Here is a 15,850-nt window from a genome sequence, read left to right on the forward strand (position 1 = left end):
ATTACTGAGGCTCAGACAAATTTTGTTCAATTTCCTTCAACAATTGAGTACCAATTATGTGCCACCACTGACTAGAGGCCAGGTATTCAAGGGTGCGTCACACTTCTGTAGACCCAGCTGTATTTCAGTAAGAGAGTCAAGGGAACTTTAGAACTCTGAATAACCATGCCCGGCAGACGGTGAAATTCCTTGCCTCCCGGTGGACACCCCATTTCTTACCCAGCCACTGGCCCCATTGCACACGCAAGTGTAAAAGTGTATGAGCAAATGCAATTTTCTAATGTAACTATGGTAAGATTTATATTGTTAAAAAATTAAAGAAAATATTGACTATTTCTTACCACAGGGATTTTTGGCTAACAACCCCTCTCTGACTGAAATCAGATCAGAAATTCTACGCTATGCTACTTTTGAACAGGAGATTGATGAGTTGAAGCCTATTATTGTTGTAGGAGCACTTGAATTACATACAGGTATTTTAAAAATATTTATTATGGAAAGTATCTGTACTTTCACATGAAGCATTACTTTATTTAGCAAGCAATTATTAAGCTATCTTGGTACAATAGTATTATACGAAGATATAGTAATATACCAAGGTATAATAATAGTATTATACCAAGATATATTATAATATTATTATACCATTAAAAGTAATGGCAAAACTGCAATTATTTTTGCACCAACCTAATATGAATGTTAAATAGTTCTGGGCCATTGATATTCTTTATACACACATCCATAGACACACTATACAGGCCGATTCCTCCACTGGCAGTCAAACAGCTAAAACTATAGGTGAAACTCTTTTCGGTTACTGTGAGGAGGGGCTTGTATACATGAGATGGGAATCAAACAGTTTGAAGTCTGCCAAGAAGTTGATCCATTTGGGATTAGGGTTCAAAGGATGATGAGACAATCATTAATGTTTGAAATACGAAGATGACTTATTGCTTGCTGTAGTGACAGAGAGCTGTACTGGTCAGGCACAGTGTACCTGGCAGGGCAGACTGCTCGTCTCATACAGGATGTCTGGGCAGCATGGAGTTGAAGGACTGTAGACGTAGATAGGTTGACATCATCTCTATAAGGATGTTTACTCAGGTGAGACTGTTGTAGGCTGGTTGGCACTCAGAGGTGGGTTTATTGGAGTAAGTCTTTCTTGACTAGTTGACATTCAGAAGAAAGGGCCTGACACTGATTGGGTTGCACACATGTGAGAACTGATGTTGACTTGCTCTATGGTTTGGGTTTAAAGCTGGTTGTGGTGGCTCATTGTTACCGTGGTTACATAACAATCAGTCTTATCCTAAGTTTGTGGGAAGATTTTGTTCTCAGACAGTATTTGAATGAGGTATTTTACATCCATTAGCTACCTTAAGTAGATTTTCCAGTCTGTTATCAAGAAACTAATGTAACTGTGGCTCTTGAATTTGACCACTTGGGTAACTTGACCTCTTTAACCTCCATTTCCTCTGCTGATGAAAATGATGGTATTCACCTCACAAAATGCTTTATATAAGATGCTTAGCATAGTACCTGGCATATGATTGATGTTGCATAAATATTAAATATTATTATTGTATCTGCCAAGAAAGTACTTGTGATTCTCTGAGGAAGAAAAGTACCAAAGGATTACAAGTACTTGAGGGGGATTATTTATCTGGAAATCAGAAACTATGCATCAGTGGCATAATTACAAGAACTTCTGTAGCGTTTTGGAAACTGTACACTATTATTTTTTAAAAGTTCACATTTGTCTCCTCATATTGGTTAGCACTATGCTCCACAGTACAAAAAGCAACCGTAGTATACTGATAGAATGGGCTGGGGGGCCTGTTTTTGGAGAGTGGAATCTAAAAATGGGAGAGGTGATGGTAGTTATAAAGAAAGGGGAGGGTGGAGTGAATCCCTAAGGCCTAAGGAAAAAGGTCCCCCCAGGGGACTTCATGAGATATGGTCTCACAGCCTCAATCACCAGGCTGGCTGCATGGTTGTTCTCAGGCCACGCTTTCTCCTCAGCGTCACAGGCCTCTAAATTTAATGGCTGGAAGGTAAGAGTGGAGCAGCTGTGTTTCAAGCTTGACAGAATTGGGGGGTGTAGGAGTACTGAGAGGTAAAAGGGGAAGGATTGATAAGGCAGAGTTGACTAGTTAGAGCTGTTTTGTTTTCAAGAACAGAAACACATTTGAGCTATGTTAAGGGAGAAAAGGTTTATCCCAGAATCCAAAGTGCAACTGAGCCTTCAGAATGGACCAGAAGCAGGGACAGTATAGGAAGCTGAGGAAGTTCTTTCTCTCTGCCTCTCGTTTCTTCTTCCCTCTGTGCATGAATTTTTTCTGCTTCCCAGACTACGTGGCTCCTCCTCAAGCCTCATTTCAAATGCTCTAGAAAGGACTCTGATTGGTCTATAATATAGGTCATGTTGACCTGGGGCAACTGGCTAGGTCCAGGGTACAGGGTCAGGGTAGACAGATACTCTGACCATGTGGATGATGTGGGGAGTAGAAAAGCAAGGAACCTGTGACGTCACAGCTTGATAGACAAAACAATAAATTTCACTCCACCTCATGGGATCCCTCGAGAAAAATGCGGAAATGAATGAGGGCCACTAATGGGATGGTCAGAAGAAGTGCAAAGGTCACACAGAACAGTGATAGAACTAATTTCAGAAATGCTCCCCCATGGGCTGTGGTGTCAAACTCATGCACATCTCCACGGGGATACATGCTTTGTGGGGACAGGAATTAAGTCTCCAAAATCTAGTAACCTTAGAGCACATGTAATTCATACCACATTTCAAGTGTTCAAAAGCCACATGTAGTTAGTGACTACTGAATTGGACAGAGGAGTTATAGATGCCCTTATAGTTTCAGAATACCAGTTATATTCTAATTTAATCTCTTCTTGTCTTCATCAGAGCCAATGAAATTGGCCTTATCCATCGAGGCCAAGGCATGGAAGATGTTACTCTGTCGATATCTGAATGAAGAATACAAAAATAAAATGTCAGACATGATAGCATTTATTAATGAATACTTGAAAAAGTTATCTAGACCTATTCGTGATTTAGATGATGTCAGATTTGCAATGGAAGCCTTGTCTTGCATACGTGATAATGAAATTCAAATGGACATGACTTTGGGACCAATTGAAGTAAGAAATGGATTGCATTTTTTTTTCTTGAAATGCTTTTTTTTTTTTTTTAAAGAAATAGAGACACACTAAGAAAGTGGTTCTTTAACATATTCATCTATTATGTAACACAGTCTGCCTATTTCTAGTCTCTGATGTTGATGTCTTTAGGAGAATTTTGGCAATTATCAACAGTGAACAGTATACAAAAGACATTGTTGTAGTACAAAGGAATATTAATATATTAATAATGCTATACTGGGGTAGGTAGTGTTTAATTTTTGATACTCGCACCAACATTTTATGGAAAGAAATAATTGCCCCTTGTCATGTCAATCCCAACATGTTAGGCAAGTTCTCCCAATATCTTTGGCTTGCCTTAGAAACCAATTATAGGTCTCACTCATGACCGGTGGTGTACCACAGGCATTATGGCGGAAACAGTTCCCTCAGGCTCCATAGTAAACTGCTGGAACTTAGATCAATGAAAGATGTTTTTAGGAAACAATATGAGTTTCCTATTGCTGCTATAACAAATCACCACCAACTTAATGGCTTAAAACAACATAGATTGTTTATTTTGCAGTTCTAGACATCAGAAGTACAAAAATGGGTCTAATGGGGCTAACATCAAGATGTCAGCAGGGCCATGTTGCTCCTGGAGGCTCTAGGGGAGAATCCATTCCTTCCTTTTTCCAGCTTTTAGGGGCTGCCCATGTGCCTTGGCTCATGGTTCCCTTCCAGTGATGCCATCACTTCTACCCCCATTTCTGTCATTGTGTCTTCTCTCACACCTACTTTCCTGCCACACTCTTTCTCTTATGTGGACTTTTGTGATTACATCGGACCCACCTAGTTAACCCAGGGTAATCTCCCCATAGCAAGCTCCTTAACATAATCATATCTGCAGAGTCCCTTTTGTCATGTAAGGTAGTATATTACAGACTTTGGGGATCAGGACTTGGACAGCCTTGGTGAGTTTGTCTATTACTCATATTTAGAATGTTTTAGAACTAATATTATTTGGAATTTCTGATACATGGTGATAAAAATCAGGCTTTTGATTCTTTTTATTATAGTTTTGTTGTCTATAAACAATGCACTGCCCCATTGCCTGCAGTATCTGGGGAACTGACACCACCACTACCTCCTTATGGTACCCAATATTTATGACTGTTTTATGCTTTCTTGAACCCATTGAGAGTTTATACTCTTTGGTAGCTAATGAACTTTATACTTTTACTGCTTTAAAAAAATGTTGGTATTTGGGGATTTTGGATGCTGACCAGCCAGACTTAAAGATATAATAAATTGTTATATCAATTTTTCCCTGACTGCAGAAGCTTAATTCTTTACCATACTGTTTTTTTTGTTTGTTTGTTTGTTTGTTTTTTTTTGATGAAGACAATTACTGGACATCCCTTGGACCCTGGATCATTCAAGTTTCTTTTCTTTGGAGTATCTCCCACATCATTTCATTCCGTTCCTTGTATAGTCAACCCCTATTTTATTTTATTTTATTTTTATTTTATTTTATATTTATTTGTTATTTTATTTTTTTGAGATCGGAGTCTCGCGTCTGCCTTCGGCCCAGGCCTGGAGGTGCGTGCGCCGCCGATCTCAGCTCACTGCAAGCTCCGGCGCTCGCCGGGTTTACGTCCATCTGCGCTGCTCAGCCTCCCGAGGTAGCCTGGGACTACAAGGTGGCTCTGCCAACCTTACCCGGCTTTAGTTTTTTGTATTTTTTTTAGGGTAGCAGACAGGCCGTTTCACCGTGTTAGCCAGGGAATCGCGTCTCGAATCTCCTGAACCTCGTGGAATGCCAACCCGTCTTGCCTCCCAAAGTGCTTAGGATTACAGCGCTGGGAGCCACCGCGCCCGGCCCCGTCAACCCCTATTTTAATACAGTCTGTATCTTATGTGGTGTTGACACAGCGTCAAAGGGGAAAAAAAGGGACATATACATCTCCATCAGAATCACCTAGGTGCTTATTAAATGCAGATTTCAGAGCCCATGATCCAGAGTTAGTATCTGGTAGTCAGAAGCGAAAGGTGCTTTTTATACACTTTTAATTTTGGAAACCACTTTTCTAGAACATGCCGTCTTCTTCTAAGACATAGGAATGTGTTTCTAGAAGGCATCTAAATGATTTGGCAATGGCTTTCCCTTGTGATATTTCTAAACTCCACCTTCATCCTATAGGAAGCCTATGCTATTTTAAACAGATTTGAAGTTGAAGTAACCAAAGAAGAATCAGAAGCAGTTGATACCTTAAGATATTCTTTCAACAAATTGCAGAGCAAAGCTGTAAGTATGAATTTAATTACATTATTTTTTTCTTAAGTCACTATCTCCAGAAAAAAAAGGTATTTTATACCTTTTTAAAGCTTAATATACAGTCGTGTGCCACGTAACAATGTTTCAGTCAACAACAGACTGCATATGCAACGGTGATCTCGCAAGATTATAATACCATATTTTTACTGATCCTTTTCTATGTTTAGATATACAAATGCTTACCAGTGTCTAGAATTGCCTTCAGCATTCAGTATAGTAACATGCTGTAGAGGTTTGTAGCCTTGGAGCAGTAGGCCATACCATATAGCCTAGGTGTGCAGTAAGCTATCCCATCTAGGTTTGTGTAAGTACACTCAATGATGTTCACACAATGACAAAATCACCTAATGACGCATTTCTCAGCCTATTACCATCATCAAGCAATGTGAGACTGTAAATTAGTTTAATGACTTTATTAAGACAGAATACACATACCATAAAGTTTGCCATTTTAAAGCATACAATTCAGTGTTTTTTAGTATATTCACATCATTGCTTAACCACCATCATTATCTAATTTTAAAACATCACCCCCAAAAGAAATCCCATGCCCATTGGCAATCACTCCTGATTCTCTCTCTTGCCCCAGCCTTTGGCAACCACTAATCTACTTTCTGTTTCTGTGGATTTTCCTTTTCTGGACATTTAATGTAGACTAAATCATGTAATATGTGGTCTTTTGTAACTTGATTCTTTCACCTAACATAATTTTTCAAAGTTCATCCATATTGTTTATGTGCGAGGACTTCATTTTCCTAATGCCGAATGCGATAGAGCATGTTTTCATGTGGCCATTTTATTGGTCATTTGTATATCTTATTTGAAGAAATGTGAATTGAAATCCTTGGCTTGATTTTTAAAAATTTTGTTGTCTTTTTATTTGTGAGTGGTAAGAATTCTTTATATATTATGGATACAAGTTTCTTATCAGACATGTGATTTGCAAATATTTTCTCTTCTGTGGGTTATCTTTTCACTTTATTGATGGTGTCTTTTGATGCACAAAGTTTTGTACTTTGATGAAGTCTAGTTCATCTTTTTATTGTTGTTGGTGGTAGTGTTTTTGGTATGTTCTCTGGGAAACCATTGCCCAATCTAGAGTTATGAAGATTTACTTCCATGTTTTCTTATGAGAGTTTTATAACTTTAGCACTTAAATTTTGGTTTCTGATACATTTTGAGTTAAATTTGTGCATATGGTATAAGTTAGGGGTTGGACTTCATATAAAAGCATGTAGATAATCCAGTTGCCTCAACATTGTTTGCTGAAAAAAACTATCCTTTCACCAGCAAATTGTCTTGGTAGCCTTGCTGAAAATCAATTGATCATAGATGTGAGGGTTTATTTCAGACTCTCAATTCTATTCTTTTTATCTATATGTCTATTCTTATGCCAGCACCACACTGTCTTGATTATGGTAGCTTTGTGCTAAGCTTTAAAAAGAAAATAGTGGTAAAATGCACGTAACATAAAATTTACCTTCTTAACCATTTTAGTAGTGTTAAGTATATTCACATTGTTGTGCAACCAATCTCTAGAACTTGCAAAAAATCCTGCAAAACTGAAACTCTGTTTAAACAACAACTCTTCATTTTCCCCTCCCATTTCTAGGTTGCCTGTTCACTCTGCTGATTGTGTCTTTATAATCCTTTCTATTTCTGTTAGGCTGGTAGTGATGTCCCTTTTTTCATTCCTAATTTTAGTAATTTGCATCTTCTCTCTTTTATTCTTACTTAGTCTAGGTAAAGGTAGTCAATTTTGTCAGTCTTTTCAAATAAAAAACTGGTTTGTTGATTTTGTCTATTGTTTTTCTGTTCTCTCTACTATTTATTTGTGCTCCAGTTTTTATCATTTCTTTTCTTCTTCTTGCTCTGGGTTTAATTTGTTCTTCTTTGTTTAATTTGCAAAGTTGAGGTTACTGATTTGAGGTTTTTTTTCTTTTAATGTAGAACTTGATAGCTATAACTTTCTCTAAGCGTTTTTGAAGTTGATAAACGTTTATACACCAAAAGTTAGACATTAAAACTTAACTCCAAGGGGCTGGGCTTGGTGGCTCATGCCTGTAATCCCAGCACTTTGGGAGGCCAAGGTGGGCGGATCACAAGTTCAGGAGATCAAGACCATGCTGGTTAACATGGTGAAACCCCCTCTCTACTAAAATACAGAAAATAGCCGAGCATGGTGGCGGGCACCTGTAGTCCCAGCTACTTGGGAGGCTGAGGCAGGAGAATGGCATGAACCTGGGAGGCAGAGCTTGCAGTGAGCTGAGATCACACCACTGCACTCCAGCCTGGGTGACAGAGTGAGACTCCATCTCAAAAAAAAAAGAACTCCAAGGGATGACCTACATTCTTTAATTATACTGAAGCAAGACACAACAGCAAGGAGACACAAAACTGAAGTTGAGGTCACGGCTTGTGACTGTAGCTCTATTACCAGTCAATTGGATGATTTTATGCAAGTTAATAACATTTGTTTCTCAACTTCTTCTTGGGGTCATTTAGGAAGGCTAGTTTTTTTATGTGTCTGTGAGGCTCACTTGAGGTAATGTACATAAAATACTTTTATGAAATAAAAGAACTCATGTTTATTTAAATTCATATCCAATATTAACCAATAGCTTACTCCTCTTGCTAGTTAGTCAGAGGAGCGAGTCTTAGGAAAGAAATTGGAAATCTCTGTTGAGGTTTAGTGAAACACAATTTTCTGCTATTATTCAATGGAAAAGATTCATGGCTGAGCATGGTGGCTCACACCTATAATCCCAGCACTTTGGGAGGCTGAGATGGGTGGATCACTTGAGTCCAGGAGTTCCAGACCAGCCTGGGCAACATGACAAAACCTCGTCTCTACAAAAAATACAAAAATTAGCTGGACGTGGCAGCACACACCTGTAGCCCTGGCTATTTGGGAGGGTGAGGTGGGAGGATCACTTGAGCCTGAGAGGCTGAGACTGCAGTGAACTGAGATTGTGCCACTGCACTCCAGTCTCCAGCCTGGCGATAGAGTGAGACACCATCTCAAAACAAAGCAAAACAAAAAGAGGATTCACTTAGGTTGTTCTTCTGTCTCTTTAATGGTTAGTGTTAAACCCACTAACCCAGCCTTTAGCAGAGATAGACTGTTATATACTACAGTCACCATTAAACTTGAGATAGTATATGTTCCAATCTAAAGATAGCTGCTATTGTCAAGAGCAGTTAAGAGCAGGGGCCCTCTAACTACACAGCCAGGGTTTGAATCTTGACTTTGCCTGATACTGGTGCTGGAACTTTGGGGAAGTTACTTAGCCTCTCTGTGCCTCAGTTTTCTCATCTGTAAAATGGTAATCATATTAGCATAGTACAATTTTCTGCATAGGGTTGTTATGAAGATTAAGAGTTAACATATGTAAAGAGCATGGCAGATAGCAAGCATTATTTAAGTGCTGACAGTTATTATTGAAAGTTTAAGCAGAGTCTTTCATTCAGGACCATTGTGTAAGGTATTTGCTATTTTTTTAAATACCTAGAGTAATATCACTTTCTTTTAGAAAATTGCTCCGGCCACTGTAGGCATGTGAACTTATTAGAGATTGCTAATCCCAGGTCTTGGCCTGGCCCCACAGACAACATGTGACCCAGACTGTGCCAATAATAGTAACTCTCTTCCAGGTCACAGCAATGGTCTGACCTGGATCAACTAGAAGCAGTTACAGAGAAATTGACTTTGCCTCTTAAGTCACAGGCTAGAATGATTTGAGTCTCCTATAGATACATTTGAGTTGTTAATATATTTTATTACAAGCAAACAGAGACTTCCTTGTTCATATAGGATATCTGTGAGATAACAAAGTTATTGGAATGTAATTGTAATCTTTGTTTTTAAAATGTTACTTTCACTCTCAGGTTGAATATTCTTTTTCATTCTAGGTTTCTGTACAAGAGGACCTAGTTCAAGTGCAGCCAAAGTTTAAAAGCAATCTACTGGAATCTGTGGAAGTTTTTCGTGAGGACGTGATAAACTTTGCAGAAGCATATGAGTTGGTAATTTAAGTATTTTCTTGCTGTATGTTGAAATGTTCTGTGATATGTTTATATGAAATGAAAGTGATGAACCCAGAGGAATAGGTATGTTGCATGTAAGTGGCTATATTTGCATATTTGCAGCTATCAGAAAAAGGGGATAGCTAATCCTTTAAACCAGGGATGTCCAATCTTTTGGCTTCCCTGGCCATATTGGAAGAAGAAGAATTTTTCTGGGCCACACATAAAATGCGCTAACACTAACGATAGCTGATTAGCTTTTAAAAATTGCAGAAAAATCTCATATTGTTTAAGAAAGTTTATGAATTCGTGTTGAGCTGCATTCAAAGCTCTCCTGGGCTTCGTGTGGCCTGTGGGCCGTGGGTTGGGCAAGCTTGCTTTAAGCAAATTTTATAGAGAAAGAAAACAGATTTTACTGTTAAAAGGAGCAACAACTTTGGAGATTGTGGAAGGAACAAAGGGTCTGGTTTTGTCCTTTCTCGGGTCCTGAATTCTCGTGGTAGAAAATGTAATATGGTTGTTGGCAGGCTGTGAGAAACTATAAACGCCTAATACCAGGATATATGCCATTGATTTTGCATTCTCACTAACTCTTAGAGAACCAAAAAGGTCCCTGAGAATAAATAATAGATGTCTTACTGGGTCAGTCCCATACGCTACTCAAACTGGTATTCTGACTAATAATGTTGACCTTGAAGTTAAACTCAAGACTGAATATGTTCCCCTGAAATATTCTTTCTTTTAGTGGTCGCAGTAGATGTGTATTCATAAGATGATTTAAGCCCTTGGTGCTACTTATATAATGTTTTTTTTTAAACATGTGCTAAACATATCTGTTGATTTGCCCCCTCTTTCTATTGTTAAAGTAAGTTTAAAATGGAGACCAGGTCTGAAGAGTCCCTGAACAGACACAGCCAGTCACTTATGTAATGCTTTTGTTTTCTTTTTTAGCATGTACTAAACATATCTGTTGATTTGCCCCCTCATTCTATTGTTAAAGTAAATTTAAAATGGAGATCAGGTCTAAAGAATCCCTGAACAGACACAGCCAGTCAGGCATCTTAAGTTACCTTACCCTTGCGCAATTTGCAGACATAAGCAAATCTGAATGTGCTGTTTCTTATAAATGCCTATATTAGAAACAGCTCAACTAATCAGAAGCAGCAAACAAGCCTGTAATTATATAACTGGGGACTTTCCAGCAGGATAGACGAAAGAAGACAACTTTATAAGTGAAACCAATAAAATGTTTTCTTTGTATTACTTCTGTGCTCACTCTGTAAAAGCCTTCTGCAGTGGAGACCCTGAACCAAGTCTAGTTGGGAGTTTCCCAATTGATGAATTGCTGTGTGCTCAGATAAACTTAAAAAAATTATTGTGCCTCAGTTTATTTTTTAAACACTATTATATTGGGAATCTAGTCTATTATTTAGTATATCCATCGTATCATGATTTACTATGTTAATATACTTAATAGCCTTCATTTTTCCATTGGAAGTAGCCCCTGTTATTTTAATTTGTTGCTATAGAGTAAATTATTTTATGCCTTTACTTATTTTGGGGACTGTTTTTGAGGATTATTTTGCAACTGTGTTCTGGTTCATAGCCACCAGACACTGCTTTCTGCTTCTTCCAAATATTCAACTTACGTGAGTCCCTATTTCCATATTGGGCTGAACAATTAGTAAAAAGAGGCTGTTCTCAGAACTCTGTATCAGTTATTCTAATACACAAACACAGCATCATCATTTGTAATCAGAAATGAAATTGGGCAGAGCCCTTAGGGTACACACTCCATACAGAATGTAATTTTGTCACATTTTTTATTAGCTGTGTCAAGGTCCTTTAAAAATGAATGGAAGATGGAGTGATGAAAATGTTCTAAATGACTGTGGTCACGGTTGCACAACGCTGTGAATGTACTAAAAATCATTGACTTGTACACTTTAAATGAATGAATTGTATAGTATGTGAATTCCATCTCAATAAAGCTGTTAGAAATAAATAAAATCTTCAAGTACAGGACACAATTAAATCATTTAAATTAAAAATAATGCTTGGTTATTTAAATGGAAATAATAGATAAACCCAATAAACTGACAAATACATATGATTCAGAATGAAAATGGAGATTCTATTATTCCTTACAGGAAGGACCCATGGTTCCAAATATACCACCCCAAGAAGCTAGCAACAGGCTACAGATATTTCAGGTGAAACTACATTTTTTTTGTTACATTGACAATGTGTAATTTTTTTAAAAAATGATTTTTGGGAAAGACGTAGGTTTTACTTTATAATGGAAAAGTTTGTGTTTCAAGTACATCAGACCTTAATTGTATTCTAATCTGCTAAATGATGCAATTGACTCCTCTGTCTCTTTCCATGCTCCTCTCTACAGAATAGCTCTCTGTATTTTTAGAGAATAAGACTGATTTTCAACTTAAGTATATAATTTATTTTAGTTCTAAGCATTTCATTTGATATGTAAAGTAATAACAAATCATAATATAGTAGAATTTATCAAAATAATATTTTAAATATTGGCAAATGTTTTCCCTCTGTATTCATTATTTTGTCTTCCTTTTGCATCCATCTCTTTAAATTTCCCCACTTCTTTGTCCTATCTCCTCTGCCTGTACAGTACTCATTGGATCAGGCCAACCATTCACCATCTTTTTCTACACTCAGATTGCTGAGCGCATCTAGAAAAAGTTCACACATTCACATGGATTAATACTTTGAAAATTCATGGATTCTTATGTGAACTTGCTCCTCAGGAGCATCAAGCAATTCTGTTCTTTGCTCCTGCTCTTTTTCCTGTTTCCCACAGTGGCTGAATAGTGTGGTTACTTTCTTTTCATGTCCCCTTTCCCATCTGCATTCTTAGTAATCAAAAAAAAAAAAAAAAAAAAAAAAGATCAGATGCCTACTATGTGACTTGCTCAGGAGAAATTTGATTAAGAAGTGGTTCTTACCTCTAAGCTGCTAAAATCTGATAGAGAGACAGCAAGCTAGAGAGATAATTGCAAGTGCAATGAGAGCTGTGACCTAGGTATGTGAAATTGTGTAACGGAAACTGTTGTAATGGAAACAGATGGGCTGTTGGGGCAGATGGAGAAGGCTTCCTGAAAGAGGAAGAATCTAGGACTAGTTAGAGTTAGCCAGGGGAAGAAGGAGGGGAAAAAGAAAGTTAGGCAGAATTTGCAGCTCATACAAAGGCCCGGCAGAGAGGAAACTAGTAGGGCGATATGGGGAGATGTAAGGAGTGTAGGGTAGGTAGTGCCCCTTTGGGATGCAGTACTAAAGAGGATAGTGATGAGGAACGAGGTAACAGAGCGGGCAGCGGGCACGAGTGGAGGGCCCGGTAGGCAATAACAAGGAGTCTGAATTCTATCTTGAGGGTTGGAGGGTTCTAAGCGGGGAGTGATACGATCATACTTGAATTTTTAAAATAGTTGTGTTTTTAAAAGAGTTTTAGTGGTACTAGTGTGGAGACTGGTTTGGAGAGAGGAAGATGAAACTGAGGGCAGTTTTGGTAGCACAAGCAAGACATTGTAAAGATTGAGACCAAGCAAGTGACACCTGTAGAATGAAGAAAGTTGGATGGATCACGAGTTTCTTAATGAAGCAGAATTGACAGACTTGAAACCTGATTTGAGGGAAAAAGTTAAAGCTTTCCAACTTGGGCATATAGACGAAGGTAGAACTGTGTATCGAAGGAGGGAATGTAGTAGGAAGAGTAGCTTTGGGGCTTGTTTGAGCGGATGACCTTGTTTTCAAATTTGCAGAGAAAATTTAAGGCATGTGATGTAAACCAATTAATTAGTCAGCAACTGGGACATTATGTGCCAAGATTTTACCCAGGGGTTGCTAATGTAGCTGGGCACTGTGGCATGTGCCTGTAATCCCAGCCTACTCAGAAGGCTGAGGCAGAAGAATTGCTTGAACCTGGGAGGTGGAGGTTGCAGTGAGCTGAGATTGCACCACTGTACTCCAGCCTGGGCAACAGAGCAAGACACCATCTCAAAAAAATAAAAACAGAAACAAAAATGAACAAAATGAAGTAAAACAGCAACAACAACAACAACAAAAAACCATCTCAAAAAAAAAAGACAATGTAGGGCACATCTTTTGCCTTTCTGTACCTTCCGTTCTGCCTGTGCCTCGGGGTGTGAGCCAAACAGGCTGTTTGCCATGCACCTCGCTGGATATGTGACTTGAGGTCAGATTCGCAGACACAACCCTTTTCAAAATGAGGTGTACTCCAACCCCCTGAAAAAAAAGCAGGCGCCAAAGTCTGGATCTGTGGAGGTAGAGGTGCCTTATATTGGGCCCTGGATCCTGATGGTGCTCTCTCATGCAAATTTATACGTGTTTTGGGGAGTTCCTGGGCACCCTGCTGGCCTGTTGACAAAGCTGATACTTTATTCCTGTTCAGCTGATGCTGTGGGTCTTTTTATGTTGTGGGTCTTTTTATGTTACTTGGAACCTGAAAGAAAAAAAGAGGTGAGTGATTGGCATCCATCTATAGTCTTCACACATTGATAAGTTTTTAAACACCACTATTTTAATGCATTCTAACTTTGGTGTTATTGTTTATCCTTCCGTAGTGTTCACATAGTTCCATGCACTCTTCAGCACATTTATCAAGTAACCACCATGCCAAACACCAAGGAATACACAAAGTACAAAATATGGCCTTTGCCCTCTAGGAACAAAGAGTTCATTCGAGTTCCCCCAGTATCTTCGTGCCTTCCCGATCTGGGTCCTGTAAAATATACTAACGTTATCTGTCAGACCTGTATTTTTGTCTAAGCCTTGTGATGTCTGATGCTGGATATTCTCCAGGGCTGGGAATTTAGGGTTTTCGGGAATATGCTGTGCCACTTACACAGAGTGCTCATATGTCCTCACAGATGGGTTACTTCTGTTGGCATTTGTGCTTTGAACATTGCTAATATTTAGCATCTCAAATATAGGATATTCAAATTCCAGTTCAAAAGGAAAAATTAAAAGACATGTGCATTAACTTTGCTGATTTAAGAGGTTAGAATTATTTCAAATGGTATTAAAATTGAATCTTCTTTTTTATAGACTCTTCATTGCATGTAGAGAAAACAGGACTGAATGGATTATACTAACACTTTGCTCATTTGAACCCGGGAGGATAGAGATGGCCAGTCTAAATTACTGAAAAATCCTGAATTGTAGAGTTTTTAAAATGCAGCTTTATTACTTTTAGATGTACTTATGGGAAACTCGAAATGTAGCCTTCTGGGAAGAAGAGAAATATTTTATATAAATGAGTGCTTTTAGATCATGCCCCTTGAAATCTGCCGGGGGCGCGGTCGGGCTCAAGCCTGTAATCCCAGCACTTTGGAGAGCCGCAGACGGGCGACACGATGGTCAGGAGATACGAGACATCCCTGGCTAACATGGTGAAACCCGCCGTCACTACTAAAAATACAAAAAAAAAAACTTAGCCGGCGCCGAGGTGGCGGGTGCCTGTACTCCCAGCTACTTGGGAGGCCTGAGGCAGGCGAGCAATAGCGGGGAACCCGGACGGTGAGCTTGCCGGTAGCTGCGATCCCGCCACTGCACTTCCAGCGCTGGGTGCGAAAGCAAGGAACTCGTGCTCTCAAAAAAAAAAAAAAAAAAAAAAAAAAAAGAATGCTTGAAATCTAACTTTCCTAAGTGTTTACCTTTTCCTCTGATAGCTTGGTATCAGTATAAATTTGCTTCACAAATCCTTATTTTATAAATATTACTTAATGAGCCTCAACCTAGCTTTTATCCCAATGATAATAAATTCTGCTTTAATTCTACTGAATTAATTATATTGCAGTACAATTTAAAAACCTTTGTTACAGGCCAATTTTGATGATCTGTGGAGGAAATTTGTTACGTATTCATCTGGTGAACAACTTTTTGGATTGCCTGTGACTGACTATGAGGTTTTACAAAAAACCAGGTGAGTTTAGAAAATAAGCAAGTATTACATGCAAATAATTAAATACTATCTATTAGAAGAATCATGTCACCATGAAATCCTTTATTATGCAGAGGACACCACAGCTTGGAGCACAACTGAATATTCTCCTTACTCTAGCTATTCCTGACAAATCAGACACACAGTCTCATAAACAAAAGAAACGTTTTAGGGGAGTAGAAAATATGTTGCTAAAATTTTGAGCATGCATGGTCTATATTTAGCCTATGCTTTACTTTTTCTTTGACTGTTTTTGCATAGTGTCAGTGATTATGCAGAAGCACTGCAATTTTGAGTAACTTTTGTTTATTTAGAGGAATAACCCTCCTGGCTCCCCTTGCCTTCTTTTTTTTTTTTTT

The 15,850-nt window shown here is 38.5% G+C and overlaps 1 protein-coding gene across 1 annotated transcript in view; it reads left to right on the forward strand.

Annotated features, from left to right (window-relative positions):
• The window catches only part of DNAH8 (dynein axonemal heavy chain 8), a 333,448-nt gene that overhangs the window by 114,719 nt on the left and 202,879 nt on the right, over nt 1-15,850 (forward strand). Inside the window, 6 exon segments of the mRNA XM_017870032.1 lie at nt 347-473; nt 2,921-3,156; nt 5,339-5,443; nt 9,386-9,499; nt 11,650-11,712; nt 15,373-15,473. Coding sequence (XP_017725521.1) covers nt 347-473; nt 2,921-3,156; nt 5,339-5,443; nt 9,386-9,499; nt 11,650-11,712; nt 15,373-15,473 — 746 coding nt within the window.

Source organism: Rhinopithecus bieti, unplaced genomic scaffold (assembly GCF_001698545.2).
Source record: "Rhinopithecus bieti isolate Rb0 unplaced genomic scaffold, ASM169854v2 scaffold_4553, whole genome shotgun sequence".
Classification (NCBI taxonomy): domain Eukaryota; kingdom Metazoa; phylum Chordata; class Mammalia; order Primates; family Cercopithecidae; genus Rhinopithecus; species Rhinopithecus bieti.